The sequence below is a fragment of the Geotrypetes seraphini genome, chromosome 4, assembly GCF_902459505.1.
Source record: "Geotrypetes seraphini chromosome 4, aGeoSer1.1, whole genome shotgun sequence".
Classification (NCBI taxonomy): Eukaryota; Metazoa; Chordata; class Amphibia; order Gymnophiona; family Dermophiidae; genus Geotrypetes; species Geotrypetes seraphini.
The window spans coordinates 174,723,341-174,737,698 of NC_047087.1; the positions used below are offsets into that span (position 1 = coordinate 174,723,341).

General features: G+C 46.6%; 1 protein-coding gene across 7 annotated transcripts in view; it reads right to left on the minus strand.

The window, feature by feature from the left end:
- HYDIN (HYDIN axonemal central pair apparatus protein) overlaps positions 1 to 14,358 on the minus strand; it is a 1,718,235-nt gene that overhangs the window by 983,172 nt on the left and 720,705 nt on the right. For all 7 annotated transcript variants that reach the window (XM_033943280.1, XM_033943278.1, XM_033943277.1 and 4 more), the window contains one exon: positions 7,748 to 7,878. In XM_033943280.1, coding sequence (XP_033799171.1) covers positions 7,748 to 7,878 — 131 coding nt within the window. The remainder of the gene's footprint in view (positions 1 to 7,747; positions 7,879 to 14,358) is intronic.

Below are 14,358 nucleotides of genomic sequence, written 5' to 3' on the forward strand. Positions count from 1 at the left end.
CCACCTAGAAATCAGTCAGTTATGACAGTATAGAAGAATAAAGTTGCTATGTTGCTATGAGGGAAATGGTGGGGAGGAAGCTCAGAAACATCTTTAGGATGAAGACTGTAGGAAGCGCCTGGACCCTATTCAGGGACACCCTGCAGGAAGCACAAAGAATGTACGTCCCCAGTTTCAGGAAAGGCTGCAAGAACAAGCGGTCAAAGGACCCGATTTGGATGTCAACTGAAGTAAAGAGGGCAATAAATGACAAAAAAGTATCCTTCCGTAGATGGAAAAAGGACCCAACGGAAGAAAATCACCAGGAGCACAGGAAATGCCAAAAGGAATGCCACCGAGAGATTAGAAAAGCAAAAGGGGAATACAAAGAGGGGCTGGCCAGGGAGGCGAAAAACTTCAAGGCATTCTTCAGTTACGTAAAGGGGAAGCGACCAGCGAGAGAGGAGGTGGGGCCGTTGGACGATGGGGATAGGAAGGGAGTGATTAAGGAGGATAAAGAGGTAGCTGAGAGGTTGAACACGTTCTTCTCGTCGGTTTTCACGAGCGAAGACACATCTAATATACCGGACTCAGAGGAGCTCATGAGTGGGTAACAGGCCGAAAAATTGGAGCACATAGAGGTAAGTAAGGAGGATGTCCTCAAACAGATAGACAGGTTAAAATGCGGCAAATCACCGGGCCCAGACAGGATCCACCCAAGGGTTCTGAAGGAACTAAGACAAGAAATAGCGGGCACAATCCAGCATGTTTGCAACCTATCCTTGAAAACTGGAGAGGTACCAGAGGACTGGAAATTGGCGAATGTCACACCTATCTTCAAGAAGGGATCGAGGGGTGACCCCGGGAACTACAGGCCGGTAAGCCTGACTTCAATTATAGGGAAGATGGTGGAAGCTATGATCAAGGACGGCATTTGCGAGCACATCGAGAGAAATGGCCTACTGAGAACAAGCCAGCACGGATTCTGTAAGGGAAGGTCGTGCCTAACGAACCTTCTGTACTTCTTTGAGGGAATAAGCAGTCGGGTGGACAATGGGGAACCCATAGACATCATTTACCTCGATTTTCAAAAGGCTTTCGACAAGGTGCCACATGAAAGGCTGCTTAGGAAGCTGTGGAACCACGGGGTGGGAGGGGCTGTGCACAGATGGATCAAGCACTGGTTGTCGGGTAGACTGCAGAGGGTCGGAGTAAAGGGCCAATATTCTGACTGGCGGGGAGTCACGAGCGGTGTGCCAAGGGATCGGTGCTGGGGCCGTTACTCTTCAACATATTTATCAATGACCTGGAAAAGGAGGCAAAGTGCGAGGTTATAAAATTTGCAGACGATACCAAACTGTGCGGCAGAGTTAGGTCCAGGGAGGAGTGTGAGGACCTGCAAAGGGACCTGGACAAGCTGGAAGACTGGACAAACAAATGGCAAATGCGCTTTAACGTGGAAAAATGCAAGGTCATGCATATAGGGAAAAAGAACCCGTTGTTCAACTACAAATTGGGGGGGGCATTGTTGGGAGACAGCAGACTTGAAAGAGACTTGGGTGTGCTGGTGGATGCATCACTGAAGCCATCTGCACAGTGCGCAGCAGCCTCAAAAAAAGCCAACAGGATGCTGGGCATCATAAAGAGGGGCATAACAACCAGGACGCGGGAAGTCATCATGCCATTGTATCGAGCGATGGTGCGTCCGCATCTGGAATACTGCGTTCAATATTGGTCGCCGTACCTCAGGAAGGACATGGCGGTACTTGAGAGAGTCCAAAGGAGAGCAACGAAACTGGTAAGAGGGCTGGAACACTGCCCTTACGCCGAGAGGTTGGATAGGCTGGGGCTCTTCTCTCTAGAAAAAAGGAGGCTCAGGGGAGATATGATAGAGACCTTCAAGATCATGAGGGGCATAGAGAGGGTGGATAGGGACAGATTCTTCAGACTGAAGGGGACAACAGGTACGAGGGGGCATTCGGAGAAACTGAAGGGAGATAGGTTCAAAACAAATGCAAGGAAGTTTTTTTTCACCCAAAGGGTCGTGGACACTTGGAATGCGCTACCGGAGGAAGTGATCAGGCAGAGTACGGTACAGGGATTGGACGAGCCAGAGAGCGGAGAATCAGGAAGAGATCCCCAATCGAATAGGGGAGCAGCAGTGGGGGCAGCAACCTCAGAGCACCCCAAAGAAAACGGATCTCTGGAGGAAAGGCCAGAGAACCCCTCAGGACAACAAGGCAGAGACAAAAGAAACAGGCAAGAAGAGCTAGAAGCTAAGTCACTGCCAGGTCCTGCATGGGGCTGCCATGAAGAACCCCAGAATACGGGGATGGAAAGGTTGGATTCTCCTGTCCTTGGCTGCACCACGCTCGAGAACATCTCCAAGCCTTTGCAGAGGGAGCAACTGCAGACTTCTGTGTGCCGCAATTTAATGTGGCTATGATGGCTAAAGAATAGCCCCTACTAAGGCGCGCGCTGCATAGTCAAGCCACAAGACCAAAACGGTTCATATCCTGCAGTGTAAGCGGGCCCTGTGCGAGGAGACGAGGATGACAAAGCATCTGCTCCAGCTGGAACTGAACCAGGCCGGCACACCATGAACGCCTGGGCCCATCTGGTGCAACTAGAACCACTGTCCCCTGTGGGATGTCATCCTTCTCAAAAGACACCCTATCATGGACTGTGGAGGGAAGATATACATAAACCACTCCTGCTGCCATGGCTAAACCAGAGCGTCTAGGCTTTCACAGTTGGCCTCGTGACATCCACTGAAAAGCCGATCGCTTATATTTTGGCCGCTGATGCCATAAATATGAACACAGTACAATCTCAGCGTTCCAGTCTTCAGACAAACCCTCTTTGAGACAGGGACCACTCCCAGAGCCTAGAGTCTGATGACTGAGATAAGTCACCTGTATGTTATTCACTCTGGCCGCGTACGCCACTGACAGCACCACAAGAGGTCTCTCTGTCTGCAGGAAGGGAAGCCTGGCCTCCACACTCGGGAAGGCCCTTCTGGTGCCCCAATGCTGGTTGATGTAAGCTTCTGTTATTGCATTGCCAAGAAGACTCAGACTGCCCGACACCTGAGACGACCCTCAAAGTGGAGGATAGACAGAAGGATCACCTGAAGCTCCAGGTGAGTAGTCAACCACATGCAGTGTAAAGGAGCCGACGGTCTGAACAGGGACAGTCCTGCACAAGGCCTCCTGAAGAGAGAGCAGCCATCAGGAGAGACTACTCCGTGCTACAGGCCCTTAGGGCAGGGGTGCCTGAAACGGATCCTTTTGTAGCGGGTTCCCATGTGAAACATAGCATCCCATAGTGGACACAAAGAGGCTTTAGCCCAAGGAACCACATTGATCATCATCATTATGGTCCCCAGAACCTGGAGAAACTGCCAGGCCATAAGAACTGGGGTGGCCAGAAAATCCTTGAGAACTCGTTAGAGCTTCACCTGACAGGAGATAGGAAGGAACACCACGTTCTAACTCATGTGGAAGCAAACTCCCAGGCATTCCAAAGCCTACATTGGTTCGAGATGGCTCTTCTTGAAGTTGCTCACCCAGCCCAGGTGCTAATGCAACTGAACGACATGTGGGACAGCCAGGCGCCCCTCGGACTCAGACGGAGCTTGTGATATGCAAGGTATGCCTGCTAGGGCTGTTCCTAATAGAAATCCCACTGTTAGAGCAGATGGTGCTCAAGCTGCTCTATGTAATCCACAAGATATCCTTTTGCCTACTATTACTCCTGTGTCCAGCAGAGGGAGTGCAAGTGCCAGAAGGCAGATTTCCCTTCCCCCATCTAGGAAGGGAAAGGAAGTCAGGATATCCGGCACACCTGAGCGTTTGGGGCGTGGTCCCCAGCTCCTAAACCTCAGGTCTGCATGGCTGGAGGGGGAGAAGCAAGCAGAGCTCTGCAAAACTATGCTGTTCCTGAGCAGATGGAGCTGGTAGAGGCTGGGGCAGAGGCACCGGAAGATCCTTGCGAAGAGTTCCAAGATATGGAACTGGATTTTGAACCGGAGTCTTTCACTGAGGTACCTGCCAGCACACAGCCCATGGAAGTCTGCTAGCCAAAGGCAAGTGACTAATACTATAACTATGGATTACAAATGTACAAGTTTTTGTTTTAAGGCCTATTTTTGAGCAAGTCTGCCTGTGTTTGTTTGAAGATGGTGTGGGGGTTTGCCCACGTTAAATGTGAAGGGTTAGAGGGCCATATCTTGGCAATATTCCAGCACGTGGAGCACACCACCTTCCCCAGCACTACTGCGGCTGGAAGAATCAGTGCGGTGGCACTGGTTGAAACAGAAGTCTTTTTGGTAAAGACTATGGACTTAGGCTGAGACTATATTTTGAATGTACAGAGAACCTTTCTTGTTTGGAAATCTTGCTACAAAGAAAAAGAATCCTTTTTGCTGAGATTTAAGGTTTCCAGTTTTGGAGTTTTGAAACCTCTTTTCTTTTTGAGAAATATTACACTGCACTAGAACTGTTAAGTTTACTTAAACCTGATATTCAAGGACTTACCTATTGGTGGCTATTACCTGACAAAGTTTAGTTTCTTTGATTACTTGATGTTGAAGACTGGTGGCAAGTTGATATGTAAAGCAACCATTTTTGTTTTTCGTAATTGCACAATTAAATCCAGTCCAGTTTTTTTGTTTTTCTTATTTACCGACTTTGCAGTGTGATTTTTTCTTTCTGTTTGGGTGAATCCCTGACTTACTTACTTTTGTGTTGCTAGCCGCAGCACACAAGAGCCAAAACTTCTGTGTCCCAGCGGCTCGGGACCCAATGCCCTGTCCCCGCTGGTGACAAGCTCTGATCAACCCATCGTCCAGACACGGATGGCTAAGTTTCCCAGGGCAAAATCCATCAGAGGACAATAAGTCTTTAGCTTGTAGCCATCCCGAAGGACCTGCTGGACCCAACAGTTTGGGATAATAGTCTGCCAAGTGGCCAGGAAGGCCGAGAGTAGCCCTCCTTTACACAATAGCAGCCCCCTGGAGGCAACCAGCTAGAAGTGGCCTTCAAGGTTGCAGCAGCACTGGTCCACTGTCCGATCCACAGTGTCCTGTGAGCCAAAATGGATAGGCAAACATCTTAGAGAAGACTCTCAACATGGCATAAAGGGCAACAGCCAGATTCTCCACATCTGAGACCAGGCCCATGGCAGAGCTGTTCTTAAGTTTCCGGAATAGACGTTCATAAGGCACTTTGTCAAAGGCTTTTTGGAAATCTAGGTATATGATGTCTATGGGGTCTCCTCTGTCCATCCGTTTGTTAATTCCTTCGAAGAAGTGCAATAAGTTAGTTAGGCACGATCTCCCCCTGCAGAAACCATATTGGCTGGTTATCAGAAGTTCGTTTCTTTCAAAATGTTCATCGATGTTTTGTTTTATCAGTGCTTCCGCCATTTTCCCCGGAACCGAGGTCAGACTCACCGGTAAAGGGGCTGAGTTTGGGGAGGAGGTAGTGGAGTTCTGGGGGCCATGCTAAAGGACATCCTGCATGTTTCTCCTTTTGGATTAATTCGGGGGGGGGGGGAAGGGTTTGGGGATTCTTTTCAGGGGGGATAGGGGTGGGTTGGGTGTATTTTGGGGGATTGGGGGTGACTGTGATATGAATTGCCGTCTAGGGCCAGTGAGGAGTAAATTTTTGTATTAGTTCAGTGAGGCCTTGGATAGGGCCTTATTTGTTGTATATTGTTGTTTTGTTCAATTTTGTTTTGTTTTATGCACTCTTTAATAAATGGAGTATATGGTTGGGAGGGATGGGCGAGGGGTGGGGATAAGAATCTATGTAATATACCAATGATTGTTTATAAGTGATGTACTTATTGTTACTGTGAATGAAAATATTAACACTTAATGTAATTTGTGAAAATGAATAAAGAAAAAAAAATAAAATAAAAAATGCATAACAAAAGTACAATTATAATAGCAAATAATGATCTACACGTGGAGGGGCATAATCGAAAGAAATGTCTAAGTCCGTTTTCGTCTAAATCCAAATTAAAAAACAGCCTAAGACACATTTTTGAAAAATACGTCCAAAATTTTTTTTGTTTCGAAAATCGTCTAACTATACGTCCTACTGATCTGAACGTCCAAGTCACTAAATTGTCCATCTTTATACCACATTTTCGTTCAACTTTCATCCCAAGTCAAAAACGCCTAGAACAAGCCCTGTTGGACATGGGAGGAGTCTGCAAAGTGATGGACTGAACACCCAGACATGGCACCTAAATAGTGGGGTACTTTACAAGGCACTGCTATGAACTTCACAAAAAGGGTGCCATGTCTTCTCCTCACTAGAGCTCTTTTACAGGTCATGGTGAGCCCCCCCAAACCACCTCCACAATCCCCTAGACCCACTTATCTACCATCCCAATAGCCCTTATGGCTGCAGGAGCCACTTATATGCCAGTACAAAAGGGTTTGGGGGTGTATAGGGGAGTACACATGTTTAAGTATCAATGAAGTGATACAGGGGCTTATGGGCATGGGTCCTCCTCTCCATGGGTCCCTAATCCACCCCCAAGATGGCTTAAGCCACCTCTGTGCTGGACGACTAGGCTTTCCTATGCCAGGCTGCCAGGTGATGATGGTCTGGAGGCTGAATTTTAAAGGTGTGATTACAGTTTTTATGGGGTTGGTGGGGGGGGGGGGGTAGTTGTTCCTTCCATCATAGAATTCTACTACACTAGGAAAACTAACTTCTCTGTAGTTGCTCCAACCTTATGGAACACCATGACACCTCAACTCCGTCATGAAAATCTTCTCGTTAAATTCAAGACCAAACTAAAAACATTCTTATTTCAAGATGCATATCTTAACATCTAAATACCTCCTTTCCCAAAGCCAGTAAAATCTTCTCAACCGTTTTTACGAAGCAACCCTATCCCTGATGTCATATCCCCCTTTCCCTTTCTTTTAAATTTTGTTCTTAACAATGTATTTATCGACCTTTCCTTTCCCTTATTACTCTCAAATTCATGTAAGTTCTTGTTTATCGTCTTTTTAATGTTCACTCCTCCCCCATATATATAAAATTAATATTTTATTTTTTATTTTATTTCTTTTTAGCTTTGTAAACCGGCCAGATACATGTTGATGGTCGGTATATTAAAAATAATAAACTTGAAACTTGATCACTGGGGTAGTGTGTGGGGGTCTGTATTATGTGTTTGCAGTGCTTATCTGGTGACTTTAGGTGGGTTTTTGTGACAGACCATGTTTTAAATGGTGTAAGTCACAACGTCCAAGTTCCGTCGATCCTGGGCTGTATAACTTTTGGTTATACATGCTGTATGACTAAGTCTAAGCAGGCCCACATCCCCCCCCTCGACACTCCTCCTGAAACGCCCCATTTAGCTTTGGTCGTTCAGCAGCACTATGAAGGCCTAGGTCATTTATAAATACTTCCAAAACCCGTTTTCATTATCGGCACTTGGACGTATTTTGACAATGTTCGTCCAAGTGCCGACTTATGCCGGTTTTTGGACATTTTTCTCTTTTGATTATGAGCCCCATAGTGTTTTATCACTGGGCTATACAGTATATGTACAAAATGTTGGCATATATTTGGCCCATCCATTGCTTTACTTCTATTTTCTTGATGAAATCATACTCAACGCTCCATTTGTTAACATACAAACAGGTTTACAGTCAGATAAATAACAAATATTAAATAATTTTTGGCTCTCACAACAATGTCTCACTATGCATATGTAAGCAGGAAGCATTTGGCCTTACATTTGTGAAGAAGTCATCCACATTTGCCTCTCCTGCATTTGTCATTGGACGGCTTAAGGACTCCTCCATTTTATTTTCTTTCTCCAGATTTTGTTTAGCCTCATCCAGAAACTTCTGATATTTCTTGTTTTCTATGAAAGCAAGATACAACTCAGCATATGTTGCCCAAAGATTCTGTCAATATAGCAATTAAATTATTTTTAGAAAGAAAGAAAAGGGCACTTTTCTATGATACCTCACTATTGAACTCATTTTCAAAAAAGACAGCATAAACCAGCACTTGGACGTCTTATTAGTCAAAATGTCCAAGTGGGCATTTTCATATGACATCTGAGCATGCACGAAACAGAGAAACATAGAATATGACGGCAGAAAAGGGCCTTCAGCCCAACAAGTCTGCCCATTCAAATAACCCTCCCCCTAAGTTCTTCTTTGAAGTGAACCCACAGGTTGATCCCATTTGTTCTTAAAATCAGTCACGTTATTGGCCTCAACTACCTGAAGTGGAAGATCATTCCAATGATCAACCACCCTTTCGGTGAAGAAGTACTTCCTAGTGTCACCATGACCAGATGGGCCCTGAGCCACCAATGGTCAGAGAGATTGAGAAGTGCTAGCATCTACAGTACAGCAGTGTATCTCAAACTGTGTGCCACGGCACACTAGTGTGCCTCCTGAGATTTTCAGGTGTGCCGCGGTACACTGGGGATGAGGAGAGGTGCCGGCGCTAGCTGACTTTCGTGGCGAGAGGCACGTCCTGTAGGCAATCAGTGGACACCAGCACCTATCCTCTCTAGCCCTCTTCCCTTCTGGCACCCCACACTGGCATCTCAGTGCCTGCCTGGAGGGCCTTCACACACACATATGCCAGGTGCCTCAAGCCATGGCTCAAGAAAGTTTGCGGGACACTGATCTACAGGATGGGCCTCTCGCCTCGAGAGGAATGTCCTGTAGGCTGTCTGCCAGCGCCTCTCCTCCTCCCCAGCATCTTGAAGCACACCTGAAATCTCAGGAGGCACACTAGTTTGCGATACACTGCTTTAACAAAAGGTCCTTGGCTTTTCTTAAATGTTTGGAGCTAGACCTGTTTTACAAGTATGTAAATGCTAAAAAGAAGCCCAAACTGACAGATGACGAGGGATTAAGGCATGACCCCCCCCATCACTGACCCTCTCCCACCACCCAAAGATGTTAAAAAAAACCAGTGCATTCTAACCTGTATTAGGAGGGGGTGCTGAAAAGTTCTCAGTCTAAGCAGCTTCAGATGTTAGCACAGACATTTGAGCAGAGGGGCACTCTAAGGGTTACTGCAGTGAATTTCACATTAAAAGTTCCAGGTATAGATGTCACCATATAGCACAGTTATTTACAGTTATCCAGGGACAGTAGGCAGCTATTCTCACATATGGGTGATATCATCCACGGAGCCCGGATGAGGAAAGCCTCACAAGCATACTTGCTTGTAGAAAACTTCAGAAGTTTCGAGTCAACCGCACTGCGCATGCGAGTTACTTCCCACCCAGCACAGGGCAAAGTCTCCTCAGTTCAGATAGCTAGCAGAGAAGCCAACCAGGGGAGGTGGGTGGGTTGTGAGAATAGCTGCCTGCTGTCCCTGGATAACAACTGTTACGGTAAGTAACTGTGCTTTATCCCAGGACAAGCAAACAGCCTATTCTCACATATGGGTGACCTCCAAGCTAACCAGAATGGGATGGTGGGAGCATTGGCAACTTAGGAGAATAAATTTTGAAATACTCTCTGGCCCGTCTGGAGAAAACATCCAGACAATAATGAGAGGTGAAAGTATGAACCGAGGACCAGATGGCAGCTTTACAAATTTCCTCAATAGGAGTGGATCTGAGGAAAGCTACTGAAGCCGCCATGGCTCTGACTTTATGGGCTGTGAATCGACTCTGTAGATGCAGTCCAGCTTGGGCATAGCAGAAAGAGATACAAGCAGCCATCCAGTTGGAGATGGTATGCTTAGAGATTGGATGTCCCAACTTGTTTGGGTCGAAGGAGACAAAAAGTTGAGGAGCAGTTCTGTGTGGTTTATTGCGTTGCAAGTAGGCCAAAGCACGTTTACAGTCCAGAGTATGAAGAGCTGATTCTCCAGGATGAGAATGAAGTCTAGGAAAAAAACATTGGAAGTACAATAGATTGGTTGAGATGAAATTCTGAAACCACTTTCGGTAAGAATTTAGAATGAGTATGGAGGACCACCTATCATGATGGAAAACTGTGAAAGGTGGATCAGCAACTAATACTTGCAGCTCACTGACTCCTCGAGCAGATGTGAGGGCAATGAGAAATACTACTTTCCAAGTGAGATACTTCAGATGAGCCGCAGACATTGGTTCAAATGGAGGCTTCATCAAGAACAACATTGAGATCCCAAACCACTGGAGGCGGTTTGAGAGGAGGTTTGACATTGAAAAGTCCTTTCATAAATTTGGAAACCACCGGATGAGCAGAGAGGGGTTTCCCTTCAATAGGCTGGTGGAAAGCAGAAATTGCATTGAGATGGACTCGGATCGATGTAGACTTGAGGCCAGAGGTGGATAAGTGCAAAAGATAATCCAGAACAGACGATAAGGAGGAATCTTGAGGCTCCTTATCATGAGAGATGCACCACATAGAAAATCTAGTCCATTTTTGGTGGTATCATTGTCTAGTGGAAGGCTTTCTAGAAGCCTCTAAAATGTCTCTTATAGGTTGAGAAAACTGAAGAGGAGTTATTTTGAGAGGTACCAAGCTGTCAGGTGCAGAGACTGCAGGTTGGGATGAAGTAGAGATCCTTGACTCTGTGTAAGCAGAGACGGAAAAACTAGTAGAAGGTATGACTCCCTGCTGCTGAGTTGAAGTAGAAGGGAGTACCAAGGTTGTCTCGGCCACCGAGGAGCAATCAGAATCATGGTGGCATGATTGTTCTTCTATTTGACAAAAGTTTTGAGAATGAGAGGGAATGAATACAGGAAGAGGCTCATCCATTCCAATAGAGAAGCATCTGCCTTGAGGCGATGAGGAGAATATATCCTGGAGCAGAACTAAGGCAATTTGTGGTTATGGGAAGATGCAAAGAGATCTATCTGAAGAGATCCCCACTGCAAAAAAATGTGATGAAGAGGCGAGGAATTGAGTGTCCATTCGTGAGGTTGCAGAAGACAACTCAATTTGTCCACCAAACAGTTTTTCACCCCTTGGATGTAGACAGCTTTGAGGAAGGTGCTGTGGAGGATTGCCCAGTCCCAAACCTTCAGAGCTTCTTGACAAAGGGAGAGAGATCCTGTCCCTCCACTGTTAGTTGACATAGTACATCGCTACTTGGTTGTCCATCTGAATGAGGACTACCTGGTCGTGAAGAAGATGTTGAAAAGCTTTGAGAGCATTAAAGATCGCTCTGAGTTTCAACAGATTGATGTGACACTGATGATCCATGCTGGTCTAGTGGTCTTGAGTACGGCGACCATCGAGATGAGCCCCCCAAGTGTAGGTCAGGGAATCTGTCATGAGAACCTTCTGATGAGGGGGCATTTGAAACAGAAAGCCTCTGGAGAGATTGGAAGAGAGCATCCACCAGCAGAGAGACTGTCTCAATGAAGGAATGATTGTAATGCGTTGAGAGTGATTTGCAAACCTGCGTCCACTGAGATGCCAGGGTCCACTGAGGAATTCTGAGGTGAAGTCTGGCAAAAGGAGTCACGTGCACTGTGGATGCCATGTGACCTAGGACGACCATCATGTGTCTCGCTGAGATTGAAGAGCGGGAAGACACTGCGTGACAGAGTTGAAGAAGAGCATCCAGACGTTGTTGAGGAAGGAATGCTCTGAGTTGGATAGTGTCCAGAACAGCTCCGATGAACTGTAGATTCTGAGAGGGCTGAAGTTGGGATTTGGGAAAGTTGATTTTGAATCCCAAGCTTTGTAGAAACCACATAGTCCATTGGGTCGCTACAATAACCCCTTGAGATGTTGAATCTTTGATGAGCCAGTCGTCTAGGTAGGGAAACACCTTAAGACCATGGTTCCTTAGAGCTGCTGCTACCACCACCAAGCACTTGGTGAACACTCTGGGAGATGAAGCCAGGCCAAAGGGTAGCACTCTGTATTGGTAATGCAAATTCCCCACCCGAAATCTGAGGTACTGATGGGAGGTCGGATGAATGGGGATGCGAGTATAAGCCTCCTTGAGATCTAGAGAACATAACCAATTGTTCTGATCTAGAAGGGGGTAAAGGGACACCAGGGACAACATGTGAAATTTTTCTTTGACTAAAAATTTGTTGAGCCCTGAGATCCAGAATGGGTTGCAGATCGCCCGTCTTCTTCGGAACTAGGAAATAACGGAAGTAAAACCCCCAGCTCTGCTGTTCCAGAGGAACTTCTTCGCTGGCATGGAGACGAAGCAGAGCCTGAGCTTCATGAAGAAGAAGGGCGGTCTGGGATGGATTGGAAGGATACTCTCTTGGAGGAAGCTTTGGTGTAACCTGAGTGAAATGAAGAGAGTATCCTTCCCTGATTATTGACAGCACCCAGAGGTCAGATGTAATGGTCTCCCATTGATGGTAAAAATGATGGAGACAACCGCCTATGGGGGGAAGGGAGGACAGAGGCAGAATGATGGAGGTTATGCTCTGTGTTAAGCAGTCAAAAAGGCTGTGCAGCCTTAGGCGCAGCAGAAGGCTGAGATTTCTGTTGCTTCTGCTACTGTGGTTTCTTGGGAGGTGCTCGAGTGTAAGGAGCAGCCCTTGGAGTATAACACCTCTGGGAAACTGGAGGAGGGCGTGAAGATTTTGCAGGAGCTGGCTTTGGCTTTGGTCTGACAATACAAGCAAAGGATTTTTCATGTTCAGACATTTCTTAGTGGCAGCCTCCATGGATTCATCAAAGAGGTCATTGCCCTCACAAGGAATGTTAGCCAGACGGTCCTGAAGATTAGGGTCCATATCGATGGTGCGAAGCCAGGCCAAGCGGCACATCGCTACAAAGAAAGCAGTGGCCCTAGCATACAGTTCAAAAGCATCATAAAATGACTGGAGAAGATGTAATCTGAGTTATTGAAACTTGAAATGCCTATGTTGACCCAGGTTTTTCAGAAACCTGGAAGAATACCAATGAGGAACTTGAGACAAGTAGTGAAGACAAAATTGTAGTTAAGGACTCTGGAGAACATCATAGCATTCTGATAAAGATGACGTCCAAACTTGTCCATGGTCTTACCCTCTCTTCCAGGAGGAACTCCGGCATAGGCCCTGGAAGGATGGGTTCTTTTCAAAGATGACTCCACAAGGAGGGATTGGTGAGATAACTGTGAATTCTCAAACCCTTTGCAATGTAGAGTTCAATACCTCGAGTCCAACTTGCCTGGAACAGGAGGTATAGCATAAGGAGTCTCCAGACATAGTTGAAAGTTTGAGACAAAAGCCAGTTAAGAGGAAGCTTAAGTGACTCTGCAGGAGGTTGAGGCAGATGCATTTCCTCTATATACTCCTTAGAGTATTTAGAACTAGCGTCTAATTTAATGTCCAAGTCATCAGCCATCTGATGAAGGAAGGAAGAGAAAGACAGCTGATCCACCAGGGACGTGCCTCGAGAAGGGCTCGATGACCTCAAGGCATCTTGAATGGAGAACGAAGGCAAAGCCTCTCTGGAATAGTGGCAATCCAAAGAATATGGAGACTTGGAAGAGGCAATGGAAGCAGTTGATTCCTCAAGGCCTGGAAGCAGTGACCTCGAGTTGGAGGCCTTGAAGGTCTGGAATGAGGCCTGGATGAGGAAGGCTACTCTTTGGAAGAAGACCTGCGCCTCGATGGATGCCTCAATGAGGGCCTCGATCGAAAACGAGAGAGCTGTCTGGAAGCAGGTCTCAAGTAGAATCGAGGAGACTTCACCCTATGGATGGAAACAGGCAATGCTGCTGGTGAATGAATAGGGCTAGAAGCTGTAGATCGAAACTCTCAAAGACTCGACTCCTAGTATGGAGTGTAAGGATTCCTGTCGAGACACTCATAAAGACTCGGCTCCTTGCATAGAGTGCGTAGCTTCAGCTCGAGGCACAAGCAGGGACTCAACCTCACAGGAGACTGCTGATTGCCCAGGTTGGATTACAGGAGGCAGAGTTGAGGCAGAACCATATTTGCTCAGTAACTGAACAAATTGCTGCTCCAACATGGTCTGGAGAGAAGCCTGCAATTGTGGATCCGAGTCTGAAACACGACCACTTGCTGAGGCTAAATGCTCCAAGGTGGCAGTGGAGATGTGCTTTGGCTTGGAGATCTTGGAGAGCTTGAGGACCACTGCCGGAATCTTCAACTTAGGTATTTGACCCGAGAGAAGCTCAGGGGAAGATAAAGCAGGTGTACTCGAGGCCAAAGATGATCCAAATGAGGACGGTTTAAAGAGATTTAAGGTTGGAGTCGTGGAAGCAGGAGAAGCCTCGGTGGAAGGAGGGACTGAGGCAGCACTCGAAGTAGAGAGTGTCACTGAAGAGTCCACCCTGAAGAGTTTTTCCACTAAAATCCGACAACGTTTAAGGGCTCGAGGTTGAAGAGTAGCACAGTACTCACATAACTTAGGACTATGGTCATGTGGACGTATTTATATTCGAGAAT